Source organism: Drosophila kikkawai, chromosome 2L (assembly GCF_030179895.1).
Source record: "Drosophila kikkawai strain 14028-0561.14 chromosome 2L, DkikHiC1v2, whole genome shotgun sequence".
Taxonomy (NCBI): Eukaryota; Metazoa; Arthropoda; class Insecta; order Diptera; family Drosophilidae; genus Drosophila; species Drosophila kikkawai.
Genome location: NC_091728.1, coordinates 481,597 through 504,810, shown reverse-complemented (window position 1 = coordinate 504,810; position 23,214 = coordinate 481,597). Strand labels below are relative to the sequence as shown.

Here is a 23,214-nt window from a genome sequence, read left to right as displayed (position 1 = left end):
TTTTGTTATTTTATTTTCCACCATCATTGCTATATTTTCCCCGCCATGGCGCGGGATGGGGGGAAAAGTTTTTTGTGTGCCAGCGAGCGCCAAATGAAATAAAAGCCTGGACGAGCAAATCCTCACAGCTGTCCTGGCAACTGACGCACAGCTCTCACTGTCATATATCATAGATATGTGTCTTGTCCAGCCCCCAGTCTCCAGTCCCTCCCCCTGTCATTGTTGCTTAGTGGTCAGTGGTCCCTTTCTCGCTTTTCTCGTTTTCCCGGTTTTTCCCTCTGCGCAAAGTTTTTCTTACTGTTGTCTTTTTATCCAGTAATAAACTTAAATTGTTATTTTACCTTGAGAGCGCTACAAAAAGATTTACGGTCGTCTTGGCACCTACTCTTCGTTCCTCTGCTCCGTGCTCCTTCATCCTTTGTGGTTCTGTTAGCATTTTTATGCTCATTACTCCGCATTTGAGCCCCTGCCAGCGCCTCCCTTATTTTTCAGCTCACTTCCTGCAGCTTTAAGTTGTGTCCTTCGTCCTTTTGTTGGCCAAAAAAGCTTATTTTGATTTCCATTCGCTACGTTCGCTTGTTGTTCTCGACGCATATTTATTAGGCTTTATATATTATGATGTCTAGAAAATGTCCAGACAATTTATATGCCTCCTCGGGAGAGGGAGATGAAAGGCAAAGAAGGCTGGGAAAAGGAGCCTTTAAAGGGGGAAATACTTTGGGTTCGAGTTCTTATTGGGGTAGGCCTTGCTTTTAGGCCAGAATGGCATTAAACACCTCTGCTAATTTTTGAGGCATAAAAATGTCATTGAAAGCGTTTTCTCAATGTAGGAGAACATTTTTAATTACAAGTCCATGTACTTATGTTTCCGTTATAATTATCGATTACTCCCTTTTTGACCTTGCTCCTTCAACTATCGTTCCCATAAATAATTTTCCGAATCCTCTTTGCTGTCGGTTGGCCCATTATTATCGCATTACGGACAACTAAGTTGGACCCAAACTTGGCTGCATACTTTTGTGGCCACTGCTGTCAACGGCGCTTCGTTTGGAGCATTATTAATTAAATGCAAAATGTTTACACTAATAATTTCAGCATGAAATTTCCCACCCCAGGCAAGCGGAAGGAGTCATAAATTCTGCCTTTGGTTGCCGAGCGCGAGATGTGCGCGCGTTGCAAGTTGCGCGCTGCGGGTTGTGGGTTGCCGGTTGCAAGTTCCAAGTTGCAGGTTAATACACAGAAGAAAAAAGGTATTTATTTAAATTTAAAACAATTAAGAAATTATGCCGTGTAAATAATTAAAGCAGTAATTTCCATTCAAATAATTTTTAGTAAATTTAGTTTGAGTTTCTAAAACCAACAAATATAATATTTCTACCTTAATTACATTTTTTTCTCAAGTGTACTTGCAACTCGCTCATTGCAGTGGCCACAAATTGTGAGTTATCTTGGTGCCCCCAGAACGGCATCCTCCTCGGTTCTTGTTGTCGCTGCATGCAAACACATTAAATTAAATTATTGTCACTGGGGTGGCTGCAGCATCCTTGCATCCTGCATCGGCATTGTCCTCGCCTTAGTTCGGCTTGTCGGCGGGAAATGTGTGCGGAGCAGCGGAGAGCGAGGCGAGGCGAAGCGAAGTCCCATCATCATGCTAAGTAGCCCGCCGCCTCCCAAAGGAAGGACTTATTTTCGCTTTTCGGCTGGGACGCGCGTTTCATTAGGCATTTACGCATTAGGCGAAGGACATGGAACAAGGACAAGATGAATAGTTCCGCGGGGAGGCATTACAAACTATGTCCCTTTGCAGATAAGAGCCCAGAACTACAGGCAAGAACGTAATGGCATTTGATTGAACACGAAGCGAAATGAGAAATCAAGGCGTGAAGAAGCACATACAATTTCAGGGAAAGTCTAGAGGATACATGTTTCAATTAACATCCTTTTTACGACTGCGATTTATGGCCAGCTAATACATCATGTTTTTACGATTTTAAAACCATTAAATTAACCGCGTTTAAATCGTGTTAATCAGCTGCTAAACTTTCCGCCGCATTTTTCACTTAATGTGGCGCAGTTTTTTGCTGCCAAACTCATTATCTGTGGCTGGCAACATTTTTTAATAGCCGCTAAATGCCGGAGTTAACAAACGCACCACGCCCACCACACACATTTCCCGCTTTTCTTTGTACTGTATTTTTTTTATGGAGGAGGATGTAATTTGGTTGGCGTTCGCTGACTTCGGTCACTACTCCTTCGGAAAATTTTCCGGACAAGCTTTTGACAGTGCAACGCATTAGCCAACTTTTGCCACTCTTCCCCCGAGGGGTCTTCATGCGTTTTAAGGATCGCGCGCTCCATTAGCAACTTGACTTTGGCGACTCAAAGGCATTCTAATGAGCCACTTCCCACTTTGTTTTCCATGTCAAACAGCAATTTCGGTTTGCAAATTCTTCTTGAGTGACCAAAGCCAAAAGTTGCATATTCATGCTGCGGAAATAACTAAGAGCCAGGCCCTAATGCATTTGCGTGCAGGAATCCGCATTGCATATTACTACAAGTCGTCCTCGGGTAACAGGGAAATATAAATGTGAAACATAAATTCACTCAACACAGAAATGCACTTTTCCACCGGGTGGGAATCAAAGAAGAACCCATCAAAGGATCTCCTGCCTGCCTGGACTTGGGCCAATGGAAACCAAACAAAAGTTGGCAAATTGTTTGAGAGGGAAAAACCTTTGGAAAAAACCCCAAAGAAAGTCCCGGAGAATAAGTAAAATACTCGCCAATAAAGCGAAATGGAAATGGTACAACTAAGAAAACATTGGACGGCTAAAAAGTGGGTTAATTTCGCCAAAGGATATGTGGAGAGTGTATGTGTGTGCGTAAGTGTGTGCAAGTGTGTGTTGGCCCACTCACATAATTGCCAAAGCGTGCAAAGTTTCATTGTTATGAGCTGCCTTCTGCTGCCAAAGTTTCCCTTTTGGAGGGAAACTGGGAAACTGGGCGACTGGCAATGGAAACGGAAAACCAAGAGCGAAAGCTCTTCTGCAGTTTAAAGCGTTCTGCTCTGCATCGGCCTTACACAACACAATCGCAGGAAGTTCGCTTTGACCCGGGACAGGACATTCCGGCGCCGGCAGATCGTCTGAAAAAGGGTCCACAGGACAATGTGGAATATCGCCTCTTGGGAGGCTCCTCCTTTGGCAGCGTTAACAGGAGGCATTTTCAGCTGAAAAGTTATATTAAACATTAAATATTTCATTTGTTTTGCCATAAATATTTAATAGGAGAACCTTTAATTATTATTCAGTTAAGGAAGTTTTAAGAAAAGCTAGTTTGGTGTAATTTTTTAGCTAAAGCTCTACTAGTATTTATTTTGATATTCCTAGAAATATTTCTAAAATATTTTATTCCTTTCTATAAACTGTAGTTTTCAACCAATTTTTTAATAAGAATATTATAATTTGCCAGCGACGGCATTAATGCCATTTAAACTGTCATTTTCCTTGAGGCTTTTTCCATTTTCCCCAGCATATTGGCGTCTGTCAGTGGTAGCAGCTTTTTGAGGGGGTCACCAAACTAATTTGTAATTTTTTTTTAGTATTGGCCGCATATTAAATTTTAGCCCACAAAACTTAATTCATGTTGGCAGCCGACCGGACCCATTTCCCTCCCACTCGAGTCCTGGAAATGGCCGCCAACATGCAATTAATTGTGTCATTGTAGCCATTAACCAGACAGTTGAGCAGTAACCCAATTTGCTCGCCTGATTCCATGGCAGAGATGGAAGGGTGACCGCCGCTCCTAATGGCCATGGTCAGAAGGCAATATTGGAGGCGACTGCCAAGGCAACTCGAAAATGCTCATTGAGTGTGTGTGCCAGTTTGCAATTAAAGCGTCCTCACAAAAAAAGGAGAAAGGAACCTAGCTTTAGAAAGTCGAAGGGTTTGTACTCTTACAATTTTTAATTGAAACGAATAGGAAATTTATTTTTACCATATTTAATATTATTAATACTTTCTTTTCTATTAGTTTGACTCCTTCAATATCAGTCAAACTTCTAACAACAATTAAAATACCCCGTAAGGGTATAGATAGGAAGGAATATGTACGGCTTGGACAGATGGAAATGTATTGGAGGGCTGTCTCGGGTGCCAGAGTTCGTGCCAGCTTCCACCATATGTCTTGATATGTCAGTTGTCATGCATAATGAACAAGTCTGGCCTCCTCTGTTGTTTTTTTCCCAGCTCGTTGCCGTGTGTGCGCACAACTTGCATTCTTAATGGGATTGCTTTCAAGATGAAAGGTTAAGAAAGGAGCACAGGCTGAGTGGAAAAAGACACAACGAAACTTTTGTGATAAAATGGAATCACAAATTAGCTGCTTAAATATATTTCTAACGGATATACCCGGGAACAGGAATGCTGTAAGAGGTGGTGAAGAAGTGTGATAATAGTAGTTAGGGTAGGAGTCTCATACCACACTATACTAGACTAACAGGAAAATAAATTTTACTTATATTAAACAGTTTAAAAAAATAATAAGCCAAAAATAATATAAGTTTTATTATTGCTTGATTTTTTACAATTTTAATGATTTTAAAAAAGTTTATATACAATTTTTTCTAACGATTACGGCTATATCGGGGTTCTGGCGTAAAAACTGCGTTGTACAAAATTAGTCACTTGAAAATATATTATAAATTTAAAAACTTACAGCCGCCTGTTGGGAACCAATATATAATGCCGAGCATTACGAACAAGGCAATACAATAGGTCTTCATGTCGATTTTGAACTAATTTCTTGGATTGAATTGAAAATTTCTTGGGCTAGCTTTTAAATACGTTTTACAAACCACAACTAATTCATTTATTACTGTGACAAATGAGGATTGTGAACTTTAAGATTTCTCTCTTACATAAAATATTCCGATTTTCATATTTTCGTACAAAATAAAGCAATAAGTTAAAACTTATTTAAGGTATTAAATATTATAATATATTTTTAAATATATTCATGCAATATGCATTGGAATATAAATCTTCTCGATAAATTAAACACATCCGACAAAAACCTGTGGCAATGAAAATTATTTGCCAATTACACCCTTTGAAATTAGATTTCAATAGAATTTTAATGTAATTAGTTCAAAATCCCAAATTTTATTGACAAATGTTAAGATATTATTTACAGTAAATTACGTGCTAACAATAAATAAAGCAAATGTACAAACAAAAGCGAAATTTAACTTTTATTGCGCATTTTGTAAATCTATATTTATCGATATAATTATTGTAGGGAAATCATAGTAAAACAAAAATAAGGCTTATGTACTATATATCAGATTTATTATTTACATAATTAAAGTATTTTTGACAATTTTACATATTTAATGATTTTGAAGAAAACTGTTTTAAAGTTTTATTTTCCAACCGGCTTCACTGCGGTGTACAGCATTAGTAAAAATTCATTTTTTTAATTTAAAAACTTACTTTCTGTTGGGTACCATACTATAATGCCGAGCATTACTACCAACAAATCAATCAGATAGGTCTTCATTTCGAGATTAAACTATTTTCTCTAATTGAATTGAAAGGTTTTTCAGCTACTTTATATATAAGTTTTAAAACCTGTAACTAATAAATTAATTACTGTGGCGAAATAAATTCAAACAGAGAATTTTAAACTTTCACGCTTAAGGCTTACATAAAATATTTTGTCTTACATATTTTCGTATAAAATAAAACTATAAATCAATAATTATATAAGTATTTAAAACAGGAAAAAAATTATTTTATTGTTTCATTTATTCAATTTAAATTCTTATTTTTTATAAATGTGTATAAGGCATTGGAAAATTTCATTAACGCATTTGACAAAAATATGACGCAATGAAAATTGACCACCAGTTAAACTCTTTGTAACTAGATTTTAATTGAATTTAAATTGAATTTAAATATGTACTATAAATTATAAATATATATTTATGTTTATTATAAATGTATTTAAATTTGTGCCTATTCCTATCGAAACTAAGCTTCACATAAAAATGTAAACAGAGAGGATCGCGCTCCAGAGAGTGAGAGAGAGTTGAAACTGGCTCTCACTCTCTCGCAGCCTTCAGCTTTTCGTCGTCCTCCAGCTTTCCGCCATTCCTCTTCACTTCATTTTTCGGTACAAAATTTTTCGACAGCAAAAACGCGTGCTCCTCCGAAAACGGGCTTAAAAAAGGTAAAAACGGTCGGAAAAAAGCGGAAAAACATCGCCGCGACGTGGAAAATCGAAATCGGAATGAAAGTCGGTAAAATTTATACCCGGTACTGCGTAGCATTCGGTTTTATTTCAGTTTTAGGTTTTAGTCCGAGTGCAAGCGCGAGTGCGAGTGAGACAGAGTGATGTGAGCAAGTCGCGTTTGTTTTCGCCTTGCTTTCATGCTCTTTTCCTTGCTTTGATCGGTAAAACGGTAAATCGAAAAAAACGAGTGAGGAAAAAATTGTAAAACTGACAAAAAACGGCCGAAAAGGTTGCGTTTGTTATTGCTTAGAGAAGGAATAAATACGTTTGGACGCTACAAATAATTGGTGAGTACAGTTAAACAGTGCTCTCATATAGTATTTTGTGTTTTTTACTGTGCCTTTCTCTCGTTATGTTTTTGTTCCCTTCGGCATTTTTCTTTTGCTTTGCTGTCCACCTCGAATTCATTTTTTTTGTGATTTTTTGTGTTTCTCGTACGTGCCCTTGAAATTGAAATGTAAGCAAACAAACCGAGGACCGCTCTCTTACGCGAAAGAGATCCTGAAATAGAATCCACATTTGTGGATTGCAAATTTCAAGCGCTTTGGCTTGATTGCCAGACTGTACATGCAGAAAAAATAATCTTAAAATCTAATTGAAAACATCTTAATAATTTATTTATAAATTCTTATACAATTTTCCGAGCGTTTCTAATTAATGTTTGCTTTGTTTGTCTGACTAAAATAGGAATACCCTGCAAGCTACCAAAGTTAGCACCCTTTATTGCTTTTATTAATTTTTCTATTGTTCCTATGGCAGCTCATATAGCTGTATATATGTATGTGCATATATAGAGTCGTCCGATTTTATAAAATTAAAACCGAAATAATAAAATAATAAACCGGTAAAAAATTTTTCTTTTTACATCTGCATTTTTATTGAAAGTAAATATAAATATAATTACTACTTGTTGAAATCTATGGGCACTTTAGGTGGATCGGGCTCTATAACAAAACGATATTAATATTACTATTAGTAACTTGAAAATATTTTTTAATTGAAAAACTTACTTTCTGTTGGGTACCACATTACAATGCCAATCATTACCAACCAGACAACGGAATAGGTATTCATTTTGAGTTTCTCAGATTGAAAAGCTATGGGCTTCTTTATATATACTTTTAAACATCTGCATCTAATTTGTTTATTATTGTGACAAATTAAATTTAATGAGAATTTTCATGCTTCACGCTTACTTAAAATATATTTCCGTATAAAATAAATTAATAAGGCTATATTTATGTGAGCTATTAATAGTTTATATTATTTATACTTATATTGTTACACTGATATGTAAATCTAATCAATTAATTTAACACTTTAACCCTTTATAATTCGAATATAAATGCATTTAAATTTAAATTCATTTAAAGACACATTTTCTTGACAAATGTAAAGATATTACACAACTTTGAACGCTAATTGGAAGTGGCTTTAATGGGAAAACAGCAGAGAAGATTTTTGGTTACTCAAAGAAAAAAATTACGATTTAATCTGCAAAGTTTGGCAAATATTTCTCCGGGGTAAAAATATGCATGTGAAAGCTTTTAGTTCCTGCATCTTTTGAATGTCATCTGCCTGGAAACGTAATCTTACTAAATTTCGTGTTGGTGCTTCCTTTGTTTTCCACAAATCTATGCCAAGCTCTGCCTTAAACTGAATCGTGTTCTTACATATTCATTTGCTTATTGCTTGTCCGGCACACCTAGATTTCACCTTTGGCCCTCCTGTCCACCTGTAACCTGTATTTAATGCTAGCTCTGCTTTGTGTGTTTTTTCGACATGGTGAAAAAGTAGAAAACATTTTATATTACATTTATAATTGCAGGTTTTCTATAAATTAAACAAAACTTGTCGTAAGTTTTTAAATAAGTTTATTTTTCTATACAAAAAACCTGCATAACGGCAGGTTTATCCTGTGATTTATTATTATTTTATTTTTTTAAGAATTTATATATATAAAGTTAAATATTCATAGGACATTCAATCATCGCCATTAACCCCAGTATAAATTATTCACTGTGCACCCTCCGCTCCGACTTTTTTATTGAATTTCATTTCTTTGACTTTTCCATTAATATTTTGTCAATCGACGCCCTGCTCCTGGAAATCATACACATGCTCTGCTGGTTTTTCCCTTATTGAGATTTTCAATTTGCGAAAACAGATTTTATCTGTGTCAAAAGGCTATTACTTGGCCATAATCTTTTACTTCTGCTCCAGGTTGTGTTTTCCTGCTGGCGCCCTCAGCCTGGGAAGGAGTCGTACTTTAAATACATTTGTCACCAGATTTCATTTTGAGGCTCTTCTTTTCTCATTAAGCGACCAAAGGGAGATTTAAGGGCTGAAGGACGGTGACAGCTGGCGCTCCATGGTCCAAATGGACAGGACATTATCTGGCGGGGGATTTCTGGCTGCAATTGCGACTTTACTCCGTCTTCTCCACCCATAATTTGATCGTTAAAATGGCCGACAACGACGGCGGCGGCATCGTTTGGCAGCTGCAATTAAATGTCCTTTTTTACGATTGTCCTGCTACCAGGCCGCCTTTGCTGCATTCGGTGTAATAAAATTAACAGCGGCTTTTCTTTTGCATTCCCTCTGGGCCCTCTGATAAACGATCTCGCTGACGGAGGAGCCCGTCGGGCTTTAAAACTCCACTTAAGTGTTAAGTAAAACTGCCCGTTAAGCGCGTTTAATTGCCAAGAAGTAAGCATGCATACATGTGTGGCATGTTGTTTGTTTGGGAAATTCTTCGTGCATGATTCACTCCACTTTTTCCATAAAAACTTTTCACGAGGTTAAAGTGTCAGTCTCCAATTTAAAAATGCAATGCTTTAAAGCTACTATATACATATATCTTTATGCTGCAACCAATATATATAGTGGATAGTGTAATTTTTCATAATCCGCTGTTAAAGCACACTCCATTTTACACACACACCCCTCCCTGGCTGTGGCAGTTGACTGGGCCACAGGTGGCGCCTTAATTTGTACCTTTCGGTGGCGTTGGGGAGCGCTGTCATCGTCTGCCGCTTCATCACCGCTGGCCTCGCCCAGAAGCCAAAAGGCAGGACGACGGCGACGGCCAGGAGAGCTCGCTCGAAGCTGAAAGCTCGAAGGCTAAGTGAGCCACTGTGTCAGTGGGAGTCCCAAGAGGACCCACAGGACTCGCTGGGGTTAAGGGTCATATATATGTATGTACTCGGAGACGGGACGCCGGGGAGTAATTAACACTGCGACGAAGGCGCTGGCGTTGAGTAAACAATGGCGAACGGCAACGCCGCAGTTGTTAATTACGCCAACAATGCGCTGCACCGTTTGGGCGGACCCCACAGAAAAAAGGGGCGTGGCACAGCGCAGGTGTGAGTGCAAGTACAAGGAGAGAGGAGCAGGAAAAGCAGGAAAAATTAAACAGGGGAAGTGCAAATTGGCGTTAGAAGGAAGCCGCCGACAAGAAGCAAAGGAGCAGGCGAAATGTGGAAGGAACCAGTTAGCAAGCTTAAGGATCTCTTTTGGTTTAAAGCTTATTTTATAGAATTTTAAACCAATGCAAATTAAAGATATTACTAATGATATAACAATTTTCTCACAGAAAGTTAATCAATTTTTATATCCGCTTTAAAATTATTCAACAATTAACAAGTCGCATCGATTTTCCTTGTGGTTCAAAAACATTTCCAAAACTTGTAAAACCGCCCGTTCAAACTGAAAATACTTCGCAGCATTATCACCTGCAAACAACCCACAATAATCATGGCCAATAGGTGCACGGCCGACCAAATGTTGACCTTCTCGAAATTGGATTCAGCCACATGGCGGTCCCTGGCCTCGATGGTGCGTATATAGTCTTGAGTTTGCCGCGATCTGTCAAAGTTAACCCTTATTTTTGAAATGTAATTGTCAATGCTGGTATAGGCCAGATCGAATTGATAATCGGTGAGCATTTCCTTCCGCAGATTCCTAAGTTCCTGTTCCTTTCTGTCCGCTGCCGTCACGCCCAAAGTAAAGGCTACGATCTTCTGGTTGAACGAACTAATGGTGTTGTCGAAGCAGAGCTTGTAGGAGCCCGTTTCGCGGGCCACCAGTTGATGTGTGCCCTTCTCCTGCTTGACATCGGTGATCAGGAGGCGTCGGCTCGGATCCATTAGGTTGAAGTTGATGTGCGGCTCGCCATGGCCGCCGTGTATCACCTGATAATCTATACGTATGTTCTCGGAGGCGGCAATGGGTTGGAGGTAGCACTCCTGGCGTCCCGCCTCGGCAAATATGGTTAGCTGCTTGTTGTGCAGCTCGGCCTCTGCGAATCCTAGGTCCTTTAGCAGCAACAGGACCAATAGAGCCGAAATGTAACTTTCGATTTGGAACATTTTCGCGGAATATTTTCCAAAGTTTTCCTCACGAAACTGTCCGACAGATGGGTCAACGATAGACTGTGTGTGTGGGTTTCTTTTTGTTTTTGTAGAGAATCATAAAAGTTACACCAGAATAAAATGTGGGCCTACATTGAAGCACAGAAATCATAACTTTTCTTTGTAATAAGTATTAATGAATAAGTTTAGTGTTTAAATTTTTAAACACAATCAGAATGTATGGGCAGAAGAGAAAACAGATCTTTTTATTTATTAAATTTATTTTTTTGAAGATATAGTTCACACATTATCATTAGATTTATCCCAGTGCATTCATATATGCACATAGATGGCGTTTAGGGAGACGTAAAGCGAGCTAGCTGCTAAATGCAGCTTTTAATAGCCGGCAGCAATTGCAGCGGAGGCAGCGTAGTGACAACAACAACAAAAACAAAGTGCATAAAGGATCCGCAACCCTTCCACCCTCCCCCCTTCAATTGCGTCGCCTCCTCGCCAGCCCAACATCCGACTGGCAAAACTAAAAGCAACAGCATCAAAAGGAATATGAATTGAGGTCGATGTGTAAATATTTGTCAACGGTAATGGAAATTTATGCTACCGTTGCTTCTTGCTCGTGCTGCTGCGAATTGTGGGCGGGTCTCCCTCGGGGGCGTGACACGAGTAAGGGGCGTAACGACAAGTCGAGCGCTAGCATTTTTGTAAAAAACTGCCGGCAACGCTGTACAAAACAAAAAGAAAGTCGAGCTAAAAGTGGTCAAGTCGCATAGAATATTCGGACTCCCTTAATTAAAAGTTTATCACTACTGAAAATATTTGAATTATTTTTTTAAATAATATTTTTTATGTTGAAAAGTTTGTTTTGAACCTGACTTACTAAAATAAAATACATTTTTTAACGTAAAAGACCAAATTCTTGTTTTTTATTGAATAAAATATAAGATTTTAATGAAAAGATATTTATTATTTTTAAATATTAGATTGTATTGTATCGAAGAAACTTTATTTAAAGTAGAGCATGAATGTAACACCTCCTGCAGTTTTGTAACAGCAAAATACTATGCTTAAAACAAGAAAGGAAACTAACTTCGGGAAGCCCATGTTCGTCTACACGATACCCTATTAATAATAAATATAATTTATATTTTTGAAACCTGTTCTAAATTTGCTTTTATTTCATTAGCAAACCATATCAAATTTTAAAATTAAATTGTTTGTAACTTTTAACATGGCTAGATCGACTCGGCTTTTGCTGCTGATCGTGAATATATATTCTTTATAGTTTTTACAGCTTCTGACCAAAAGTATATTACTCTGCAAGGGTATAAAAAGATTTACAACTAGCAAATGCTTGCTTTTGGCCAAAGAAACTTTACGAATAGATACACTCATGCGCAACCACATGCATGCGCCAGACACACCAAACACTCAAGCACACACACTAAACACTCCCACACCTACATAGGTGCAATTGTTTGCACACGAGAGCATCGGTTTTTCTTCTATTTTTAAGCCTTTGCTTTCTCCTATTTTCTACCTCTTCTACACTCTTTTTTTCTTAACACATTTTCGTAAATATATAGTTTTTTTAATCGGTTATTTTTGGTAAAAAATAGAATTAAAAAAAAAAAGTTTCCATTTTTCATATTAATTACAAAGATTTCTCGTCGATTTTTATACCCTTGCAGGATATTATAATTTAAGTCAAAAGTGTATGAAGGAGTCATTTCCGACCCTATAAATCATATATATTCTTGATCAGCACAAAAAGCGGAGTTGATCTAGCCGTGTTGGGAAGAAAAACATTTTTCATAATTTCTTTTTGTATTTTTGAAGTCTTAAAATGGTTCATTGTCACAGAAAAAATTTGCAAAAATTTTAATATCTTAAAATGTAAAATTTAGTATGCAGATTTGTTTATCTGGAAAAAACTAGCACAGAAAAACTTTCCGAATTAAATTTGATGCTTTTTTGGCTTAGTTATGATTATTTTTTATACAAAATTTAACATTTAAAATATATAAAAATATTCATTTAAAGACAGTGAATATTTGAGATCTTCTTGAGTGGTTTTTATGATTTTAGTCAGCGAAGGAGTCGTTTCCGACCCTATAAATCATATATATTCTTGATCAGCACAAAAAGCGGAGTCGATCTAGCCATGTTTGGAAGAAAAACATTTTTCATAATTTCTTTTTGTATTTTTGAAGTCTTAAAATGGTTCATTGTCACAGAAAAAATTAGCAAAAATTGTAATATCTTAAAATGTGAAATTAAGTACGCAGATTTGTTTATCTGGAAAAAACTAGCACAGAAAAACTTTCCGAATTGAATTTGATGCTTTTTTGGCTTAGTTATGATTATTTTTTATAAAAAAATTACCATTTAAAATATATAAAAATATTCATTTAAAGAGTGTGAATATTTTAGATCTTCTTAAGTGGTTTTATGATTTTTGACAGCGAAGGAGTCATTTCCGACCCTATAAATCATATATATTCTTGATCAGCACAAAAAGCGGAGTCGATCTAGCCATGTTTGGAAGAAAAACATTTTTCATAATTTCTTTTTGTATTTTTGAAGTCTTAAAATGGTTCATTGTCACAGAAAAAATTAGCAAAAATTGTAATATCTCAAAAATTTGAAATTTAGTGTGCAGTATTGTTACCCTACAAAAAACTAACTCAGAAAAACTTTCCGAATTGAATTTGATGCTTTTTTGGCTTAGTTATGATAGATTTGTGATTGGACGACAGATCCTATGGCAAACTGCAAGGGTATACAAATTTCGGCTTTCCGAAGTTAGTTTCCTTTTTGTTTTGAATGTTTCAGTGCAGGTTTTTTATTTCTATTTTAGGTTTTACATACAAATTTCTGCAACCGTTCTGCTCTTCAGTTTACCCTTTAAAAAAAATGCTACGAACACCCAGTAGCCTCGGTGCCTCGGCTAACATTCCTATCCCAACCCCCTGATATTTTTCGCCCCTCTCCAGCCCTAATATTTTTGCAGAAAGGGCAAAAACTTGCATTCGCGACGTCGTTCAAATGCCGGCGGCTGAAATACGCAGTCGAAGCATGAAAGCTGCAAATAGGACGCATAAAAAATGTTACCCGGGGTCGACTGCAGGTGACGGCAGTTAGGTAAAACGGAGGCGGGAAAATTGCGGGTCCCAGGTGCACAGGGAAAAATTAAGGAAAGACTGCAAAAAAATGCATCATATTTAATAATATATAATTCAATTTAAAACAAGAAAGGAAGCTAACTTCGGCACGCCGAATTTTGTATACCCTTGCAGATATTATTTCATTGCATTTTACCTATACTTATTATGTTGAGAGTTTGAGAGTTACAGTTTTACATTCCCAGTTTTACATTTGCCCTACACCTACCGATCGGTTTATATGGCAGCTATATGATATAGTTGTCCGATTTTCATAAAGTTTATACCAAAATTCGGAACTAATAAAATAAGCTTATATCTCAGAGTAGATAAAAATAGTTTAAAAAACAACGAAGTTATAATTTTTTTTCTACTAATTTCCTGATCGTTCCTATGGCAGCTATATGATATAGTCGTCCGATTTTCATAAAATTTTTACCAAAATTCAGAAATAATATAAAATGGTCATATCTAAAAAATAGTGCACATATGTTGAAAAACAGCTAAGTTATAATTTTTTTTCTAAAAATTTATCGAACATTTGTATGGCAGCTATATGATATATTCGTCCGATCCGGCCCGTTCCGACATATATAGCAGTGAGAGCATATAGAAGACTATATGCAAAGTTTCATTAAGATAGCTTTAAAACTGAGGGACTAGTTTGCGTAGAAACAGACAGACAGACAGACGGACAGACGGACAGACAGACAGACGGACAGACGGACAGACAGACAGACGGACAGACGGACATGGCTAGATCGACTCGGCTGTTGATGCTGATCAAGAATATATATACTTTATAGGGTCGGAAACGTCTCCTTCACTGCGTTGCAAACTTCTGACTGAAATTATAATACCCTGCAAGGGTATAATAAAAGGAATATTCATTTACCCTCTATCTGAATGTCTAAAATATCATAACTCGCTAAATTCTCAAAAGCCTGCATAGTCAATTTTATGAATTTATATATTTTCGTACAGTGCATAAGTGGTAGGGTGTCTTACAGCGTGAAATGTTGAAGGCGTTGGCAGCTGCAAAGTAGCCGACACCGGAGACTGAATCATTGGAGCGTGTGTACAGAGTGTCTGTGTGTGTGTTTCCCTGGCAGTCTGCGTGTGTGCGTGTTGCGTTAGTTGATTGTTTGCTGGGGGCGGCGCCAGGTGTTGGGGCGTGGCAGGTGGCGGTGGAGATCAGAAACCAAGCTGTCGAGGAAGCCAATTTAATTTGATGAAATTAAGATGGCGATAAAAAGATTAGAGAGCGGCCAAAGGAGAAAGCAATGGCTTTTAAATCTCAATTTGTCGGCATCTTTAAAGCCAGAGATAAATGTTAGATTTTGAAGAAGGCATTCTATATAAGAAATCTACAAAATATTCCCTAAAAAGGCGCTGCAAAGTATGCAATGTTTTTTATTCCAAGCTGATCTTGGGTAGAGTTTTAATATATTAAAAATCTTAAACTATGTTTCACTCCTGTAGTGTTCACCAATTAAATTTAAAATATATTTATTAGCTTTTGCTGTCTTTTAATAAATCTTTCCTGGAAATCATTGATATGCTCAGCTGTCTCAGTTTCAATAATCCCTATTTAAAAAGGAATTTACTTTTCTCCAGAATCCCAATGCTTCGTATTCGTAAGCCATAATATTTTCTACCTCTTACCAAGGATAAGCGTCTCTGGCCTTTGTCCCCGTCATCAAAATCACAGTAAACCCTTGACAAATGCAACACCTACACAGAATTATGGGCCCGACTTTCTGTCTGCGCCGAGCTGAGCTCTTGAGCGACTTTCGGCTGACAGATGATGGCTCGAGGAGTGATGGCTGCCGGCAGGATAAATTGACCCCAAAAATGGCGAAGGTCAGCCACGGCTCATGGCTCATGGGCCACGACTCATGAATTATTAAAGACACAACAACAGAGCCAGTTGACCCTAATCCTCAAAACGGCTGCGGCTGCTCCTGCTCCCGCCCTGCTGCCAATGATTGCAAAATGTTTAGCCAAATGGAACTAAAATTCTGTGCGAGAAAGTTTTTGGGCCTCCCAAAAAAGCAAAGAAAACAAAACCGCAATGGATTGACAATATTCTGGGGGTGAGTTGGGAAAATTCCTTGACCAGTTCGGCGTTGAAAACTTCGTAGGTCCTGCCTGCAGCCAGGGCAAGTAGCACTTTAAATTAATGAACTGAGATTAAGCAAGACAAATTGTTCGTTCGGGGCCCCTCGGGCCGGGCTACCGCAAATTGTTTTTCGGTCTTGAAAATATATTAATTTGTATTTTGTGTTTGTCTCCTCTCAAACCCCAATAAATCTACAATTTATTGTTATTGATATTGGTGTAAACAACAGAATTTTTGTGCCTGCACCAGACCCCTCGCAATTAAAAATTTAAGGCAGTGGCAGAAAATTGAATGAATTTTCCAGGAACCCAAGCACAGCTGACAAGTATGGAAAATTTACAGTACCTGCAGCAATCAATTCTCTTCCAGCTCTCCGCCTTTCCAGTTCCTACTGCTGCTGTGACATGCAAAATACATTCGAGCCACTTTCACTTGTGGGGAAACAGTCCAAAATCTCGTGTGGAAAATGCAGTCAATAAAATGGCTTTCCCATCTCCCTCTGGTTGCTGGTCGGTAGCCAAGAAAATATTCATTGAATTTTGTAGTAACAAACGACAAGTTGTCAGTCAGTCGGAGTCAGTGCAGTCGTTGCAGTGTAAAAACAGGGCAATTCCAGGGGAAAATTTATTGCCACACAGGACACCAGGGGAAACTCATCAGGTTTCGAGCCGGGAATTATGCCATTAGATGTTTGATTTGGTTTTTCTGCTCATTTTTTGTTTACTCCTCTTAGTTAGCCAAGCGAGAAGTGCAAATAAATAAGCAATTTCCGACGACAACTCGAACAAGCATAAAATGCAATGAAGCAACAATTTTCCAAAGGAGGCAAGGACATTTGTGCAGCTTTGGGAAAAGCTCCTCAAAGTGCTTCTTAACTAAGCTTAAAAGCAATGCCAACAGCAACAGCAGCAACTTCGATCTGGTGTGGAAATTGCAGTTGCACCCATAGATTTCCTCCCCGATTTCCACCAGGTTTCCCTCTGACAACTTTTTCCAGCTCCTGTTGTTTGTTTTTATTTTTCTTGTGGCCTCATTGAAGTGCGACAAAGTCGCCATCGCTGCGACTATTAGTTGAGTTTAAAGGTGGCTTCTAAGATTGTCATTGCAAGGGATTTGACAAGGAGAGAAGGAAATTAAAAAAGGAATCATTCAGTTTATGCCGTAGCTGGATCAAAGACTTAACTTCTAGCTTAAATATAACTTGGAACGGGTAAAGCTTTGTTTAAGTGAAGCCTAAACACTTTTTTTTAAACCTTTAAACAATTTCCTAGCAGTTTCTGTTTAGCTAAAGCCCAAATACCGTTTAAAACTCATTCCCAATCCCTAAATTATGCATTCTTAGTTCTTTCAAATCCAGCTTAACTTCTAATACCTTTAACTAATTCAATAAGAACCAGAACATTGGCCCAAACATGAAGCAATAAGGACATTTAGAGCTTAAGCCGCAAAACACCAGCAGAAACTCATCGCATAAACGGGGTTCCGGGAAAATCAGAGGGAAGCGGTGGGAAACTCAGTAGGAAGAAAATCAGCGGGAGGAAGGAAAACATCAACTAAGCTCATTTGTGGCCACCATTCGCGGCAAGTGCCTGTCCAGAGGTAACCGCCGGAATCCTTGGCCAACGAAGCGCGACATCCTTTTCACCTGCTTCGGCGACTTTGACTTTCGATGGGCGAAAAAGTTGCACACATTTCCCCGAACTGTCCTCATTTGTGGTTAATTTTGTGCCGCAGCCTGTGCGCTTATCCCTTGCCAACTGTCGGAACTTGGGCTGAACACCATAGCGCTGCAGTTTCGAGCTTCAAGAAGTGGCTAAGTATGCACTGCGATTCTTAAAGTATGGTTCTATGGATGGAAATTTCAATTAAGAGCTCTGTCAGTTACAGTATGAAGTCTACTATAATTCACTTGACATTTCTGAATAATATAATTTATGCTTAAACATTCATTAATCGAAACAATAATGCAAAATGCGTTTACTATTCAATTCCAATATATTTTTAAACAAAAATATATCAATTCTTTTATTTCACGAATTTTTTCTCTGTGCTTAAGTCACTCGACAAGTGCCTAGGACATTGCAGCAGTGTCTTTGTGCTCCGTTTTATTCGCCTAATTTCCGTCGCTTTTCCCTGCCGCTCTTCCCGAGCGCTAATTGGGGGACACCGAAAAATCTATAAACAGTCCTGGCAGTTCCGCAGTCCTTATCGCGTTGTCCTTGTACTTGGTCCGAGTGAGTCGACGAGTCTCTCAGCCCCGTTTAATGTGCGTCCTTAAGCACAATAAATCTGTTTATCTCCGGCAAATGTCCTGCTCCTGCCCCGGCTCCTACTGCTTTCAGTCTGGGGATCCTTGTTGGACTCTACTCAAAAAGTTAACCTGCCCGGCGATAAAAAGTTTCCCCTCTCACTGTCGTTTGCGGTTGCTTCCTCGGTCTTGTGGCAGGCAAAATTTGTTAGCTATTTGTGCGGCATTATCCTTGTAACCAGGGGTCGGGGAGGAAGGAGGAGCAAAGGGAAGCCGAGAAGCCAGAAGAGACACACTGAAGAGTGAAGCCTCCACATGGTAGCATCAATCATCGGCGGGGAAATTAAATTGCACTTCGGCTTACCTCAGGCTGAGGCGTACGGAAAACAACAGAAAAGAAGAGGTAGATTTCTTGGGTGCCAGCGAAGGATACGTCGGATGCCCTAAGATATCAATTAAATAAATAAATAATTCGATAAAATCATATAAATTTAGTAAGAAATTTATAGCGAACAGGGAAGATACAATATTTAAGAAGAGATTTTAAAAGATTTCGTTCTTTTCATTAACCGGTTAACATTAAAAAATCTATTCAAAAATTATGAAATAATTTGTATTTTAAAGAGATACATTATATTGTTTAATGTACAAGTAATGCTGGTTATTCGAGAGAACTCTACGAATTATAGGGTACATTAACGACTGAAGCAATAGGAATGACAGGACCCAACAAAAGGTATAGTCAGAGTTGGGCCCAAAAGGATCCAAAACCATATCCGTAACGGTTACCTAACCCCTTCCATTCCTCGCAAAGCCAAAGAAGTGCCTTGGCCAATGGCCATTTTCCATGGTTTTTACCTGCTGACGCCGCCGCCGCATCCGCCGTCTGTTGCCAAAAACGGGACTTTTGTAGGCTTTAAGACTGTGCAGTGTGTGTTCCTAAATTTTCGAACCAGCCCCCTCTGCCCTGCGCCGCCCCCTTCCGCTGCTGCACTGTGGTCATTTACGGGGCTGGGCAACATTCTTCGCCACCTGTGCCATCAATTGCAACCGCAAAATGGCAAAACAATCAACAAGCAACAACGCGCGACGGGTGTTTGGCCCATACAAGATTTCGAGTGCCTAAACCACCTCTTCCCCTCTGTAACGCCCCCTTTGAAAATCCCCTTGGCGCACGCCTCTGCCAAAACCGCAACGTGTTGCGAGCGAGGTAAGCGAAATTGTGAGGCCAAAAACGGCAAGACAAAGAGCCGACTGTGGGGCCAATGGCGGGGTGTTTACACTTGCAAAAATAAAGAATAATGGAAATTTGAATATAAAATATGAAGGGAGACCCTTGCAAAATTTAAAATACATTAGCTGGAATTTTTAGTATATTATTTACTATTTAAATTTTACTTATATCCTACGAATAATTTGTATTATTATTAGGAAGAACACTGAAATGAAAGCTTCTCATATATTAAAATATTAAAATTTTTTGTATTTTCTTCAGTTTTGAGCAGAGCTTGCAAAAAACTGTCGACCGTTTCTAATTGTCTGCATATATCTGTCTCTCTCTCACTCTTTACGAAAAGACTCAGAGAGCACCCGTTCATGAGTTCTTGGAATCAGCTCGCGCGCGTTCAGAGCGAACTCGTTTTTTTCTATTCTGCTTTGTTTCGGTTGTCCCATGAACCGTGGTCAGTGGACAAAAGTCTTTTGCGTATGTATTGGTATACATTCACACGCATAGGCAAGCAAATCGTTAAACGTTTAGTTGGGATTTAAAAACAAAATTGTCTAAAACTTTTCTATTCTTTTTAATAGCATTTTGTTATATGGACACTTGTTCACAAAAATAAATAAATAAAAAAAAAAAACAAACAAAGGTGAAGACCGTTCGCGCTGAGCTGTTCGGTCCCTTGGTCTTTTGCTGGCTCTCTGTGTGCGAACGTTTCTCGTCCCGCTCTTTACGCACGGCTCATTGAAAGGCCGAAGCAAAAAGAGCTCAACGAAAAGCGTTCAACAAAAAACCGAAATGAAGACAGCAAAACTCCCTTGCTCTGAACGAGAGCGAGAGAGTATGATCTTTTTCGGTTTTGCTCGCACCGAGAGCACAGGAAAAACCCCGTCGACAGTTATTTGCAAGCTCTGGTTTTGAGGCTAAATATAATTCTATGTATACTTTTAATTGTTAAAATTGCCATTTGACTTTTTGTATTTCAAGTGTAGTTCAGTTTCCATTAAAACGGGCGGGCAATTGCTTAGACGGCTGGCAGTCGAAATTGGAACGTTAGTCAAGTGAAATATGATTGACCACCTCTTGCGGAGCAATGACTTCGCTTTAAATATTTAAATATTTCTATAAACAATTAAAGATAACATTCAAGTTATAAAAACATAAAATATTTAATAGTAAATACTTATAATAATTATGTTTTTAAAAAGTCATTTTAGATAAGTACTTTCAATTAACCGATAAAAGCGGAAAAATATTGGTAGTAATCCGTATCTTGGTTTTAGTTTTGGTTTAATTAAGTTACTAATGTGTTGTCAATAAAAAGTCTTATCTAACTGACAGTAATCGGGCCAGTTCTGGGAAAGTATAAAACCAGCGAGTATTTTTGTTAAAAGAGTTAGTAACAGAGTGGAAACATTAGCTAGGGGATATGCCATCGCTGTGCACCATTGAAGGTAATACTAACAATGAAATCAAAAATGCAAGAAATATGTGATACAAAATATTCTAGGATATTTTATATTCTTACATATTCTCAAATTTACAATAGCTCTTAACTCAAGGATCTGGATATTGGGAGTCTTGCTATTGACAACGACCCAAGGCAGTAGAGTCGATGACATTTGCTATAATTGGTTGGGAAACCTAGGCGATGGTTTTACAGTTGGCCAGACAAATGCCACAATCTGTTTTACAAACTGGAATGAGAATGATGCTGGAGATCATCTAGTCTCAGACCTGTCAACTTGCTATGGTTACTACTATTGTGAGAGTAAAACTTCAGTTGGAGTCTGGAACCACTGTCCCACTAACCAGCATTTCAATCTTGTGACCGGAGAATGCGTATCCCCGGAAACCTATGTCTGTGTTTATAATCGTTGCCGGAATGTGAAGAAACCCTATTTGGCCGTCGTAAACAGTGCGTGCTTCAATTATCAGTCATGCGCCACTGGGGCTATCTTTACGTGTCCCGCTCAAAAGCCCTACTTCGATGAGGTGATCCAATCATGCGTGGCCACTCAGCCTGCATCTAATATTTGCCTGTGGGTTATGCGATAGGACTACGAAATTCTGGAACTATTAACTCTGTATTGGGTATTTTAAGATCCAAAGTTAATTAAAGAAAAAAAGGAATTATAGTACTTGGCTTATAAAAACCATCGCTTAAACCTTTCTCTTCTGTAGTTAAAAAGTCTTTTCCAAAAATCACTGAATTTCCAGCAATAAAACTCTTTACTAATTTTGTGTAAACTTTGATAATTCCTATATCCTAAAATCAGAAATGGCTAGAGCCATTTCCGTTAGAAACAGGCTCATTACCAAAGCATTTCTAACTACCAAAAGCTCAAAACCTATTTTTACACCGGCCCAATCTAGGCAAATCGTTTTGTCGAGCTTAATTTGCAGTTTCAGCCCTGAACCGCCTCTGCTCCTGCACCCCTGTCCTCTGGGCCATCATCTCAGTTGGCTAATCCCAACTGACTTGGCTGGAAAAGTTTCAGTTGGTTCGCTCGGCGGAAGGCGCCAAGGAAATTCGGTCGAAAGGGAGTTTGTTGTTGGCTTGGGGATTCACACCCGCGCCGTGGTAACGGAGGAGGGTCGGGGGGAAAGGAAGCCATGCCAAGTGTTTGGTTGTTCTCGGCATTGTGTTTTGGCCATTTGAGAATTTTCCGGAGCGCAATTGACAATAGTTTTGCACGAAAACTTCCACAGAGAGGGCCAGTTGCACTTGACTGCGGCGAATGAATAAACACGAAGGATTGGCCGGAAAAGCACAGGGGGAGGGGGGCGGAGAAGGGCGGTGGAGGAGGAAAATCCAAGGCGAAAGCAGCGTCAAGGAAAGCACTGGGTAATTGTAATTCCTGCTCTTAAATGCCAGTTAACCAGTTTGCCTTGTTGGGCAATTACTCCGTCGGCCGAACCCATCTTCCCCTCTCTGGGAACTCCCTAAAACTTTCATAATGAGTGAACACATTCAATTCCCATTTATATATTTTCGACAGCCAAATGACTTTCTAAAGAGGCTATTTCTGCTGGCCGGAGCCACTCAATTGATTTATACAAATTTAATCAGCAGTGTGGCTGACTACACTTGAAGAAATTATCTTTTGGGGTTTAGTTTTTGAAAAGATTATATATAAGAATGTAAATAATATTTAATTAAAGTCTAGATTATTGTCATTAAGTTTGATAATTAGAAACGTTCTTCTTAATTATTGTGGAACTGGAATCAACTTTTCTAAATTTGTATGCTTTAAGTATCCCTATTTTGTTTTTTAGTTCAAGTCAAACAAACTTCTAAAGTTCTAGTGTTCCCCTTCTTCGACAAATATTTTGCAAGACTATATTTTAATATATTCATTGGGCAAACTTACCCTTCAAGTGGCGCAAACTAATAAATGGCCCGAAAAAGCGCTGCTACCTTTATGATGAAAGCCAGCTACAAAGGCAGGTACAGGTTGAGGGTAAAAAGAGGGGCGGGAAAGGTAAAAAGTGGGCGTGGATTTTGAGCTAGGTTAGTTACGCTCACAATGGCAGCTGTTGCCGCGGGAAAACTTTGGAGCATCAAGTGAAAAACAAGTGGACGACAGGCAGCTGATGTTGACACCGTTCCCCCTTTTTTTTTTTTTTGGGAGGGCGAGTCTGAATTTTGGTTGGAATTTTTGACTGCAAAAATGGGCTGGAAAGGTGAACTGGGTGGACAGTTTTAGTACCGAGACCTGTACAGGTAAATTGCATGCAGCGAAACAACGAAAAGTCGCCGCTTCTAAAGGCAATCAAACTCCCGACGAAAGGCA

General features: G+C 38.6%; 2 protein-coding genes and 3 long non-coding RNA genes across 5 annotated transcripts; 1 reads left to right on the top strand and 4 right to left on the bottom strand.

Moving 5' to 3' along the window:
* Positions 1 to 4,538: 4,538 nt before the first annotated feature.
* LOC108074281 (uncharacterized) lies at positions 4,539 to 4,984 on the bottom strand. Its single transcript, XR_001770688.2, has 2 exons — positions 4,717 to 4,984; positions 4,539 to 4,662 (listed from the first exon to the last, which is right to left on the bottom strand). It is a non-coding gene; the product is annotated as an uncharacterized lncRNA (long non-coding RNA).
* A 342-nt stretch (positions 4,985 to 5,326) lies between these two features.
* LOC121502428 (uncharacterized) lies at positions 5,327 to 6,774 on the bottom strand. Its single transcript, XR_005990992.2, has 2 exons — positions 5,493 to 6,774; positions 5,327 to 5,441 (listed from the first exon to the last, which is right to left on the bottom strand). It is a non-coding gene; the product is annotated as an uncharacterized lncRNA (long non-coding RNA).
* A 372-nt stretch (positions 6,775 to 7,146) lies between these two features.
* On the bottom strand, positions 7,147 to 7,905 carry LOC108074280 (uncharacterized). Its single transcript, XR_001770687.2, has 3 exons — positions 7,891 to 7,905; positions 7,305 to 7,429; positions 7,147 to 7,238 (listed from the first exon to the last, which is right to left on the bottom strand). It is a non-coding gene; the product is annotated as an uncharacterized lncRNA (long non-coding RNA).
* Positions 7,906 to 9,880: 1,975 nt separating this feature from the next.
* Positions 9,881 to 10,743, bottom strand: LOC108074276 (transmembrane emp24 domain-containing protein 5). Its single transcript, XM_017166251.3, has one exon. It carries the CDS (start codon positions 10,662 to 10,664, stop codon positions 9,963 to 9,965), a length of 702 nt encoding a protein of 233 aa, XP_017021740.1. The 5' UTR covers positions 10,665 to 10,743; the 3' UTR covers positions 9,881 to 9,962.
* A 10,103-nt stretch (positions 10,744 to 20,846) lies between these two features.
* Positions 20,847 to 21,475, top strand: LOC138927942 (peritrophin-44-like). Its single transcript, XM_070283482.1, has 2 exons — positions 20,847 to 20,871; positions 20,967 to 21,475. Exons 1-2 carry the CDS (start codon positions 20,847 to 20,849, stop codon positions 21,473 to 21,475), a joined length of 534 nt encoding a protein of 177 aa, XP_070139583.1.
* Positions 21,476 to 23,214: the final 1,739 nt, after the last annotated feature.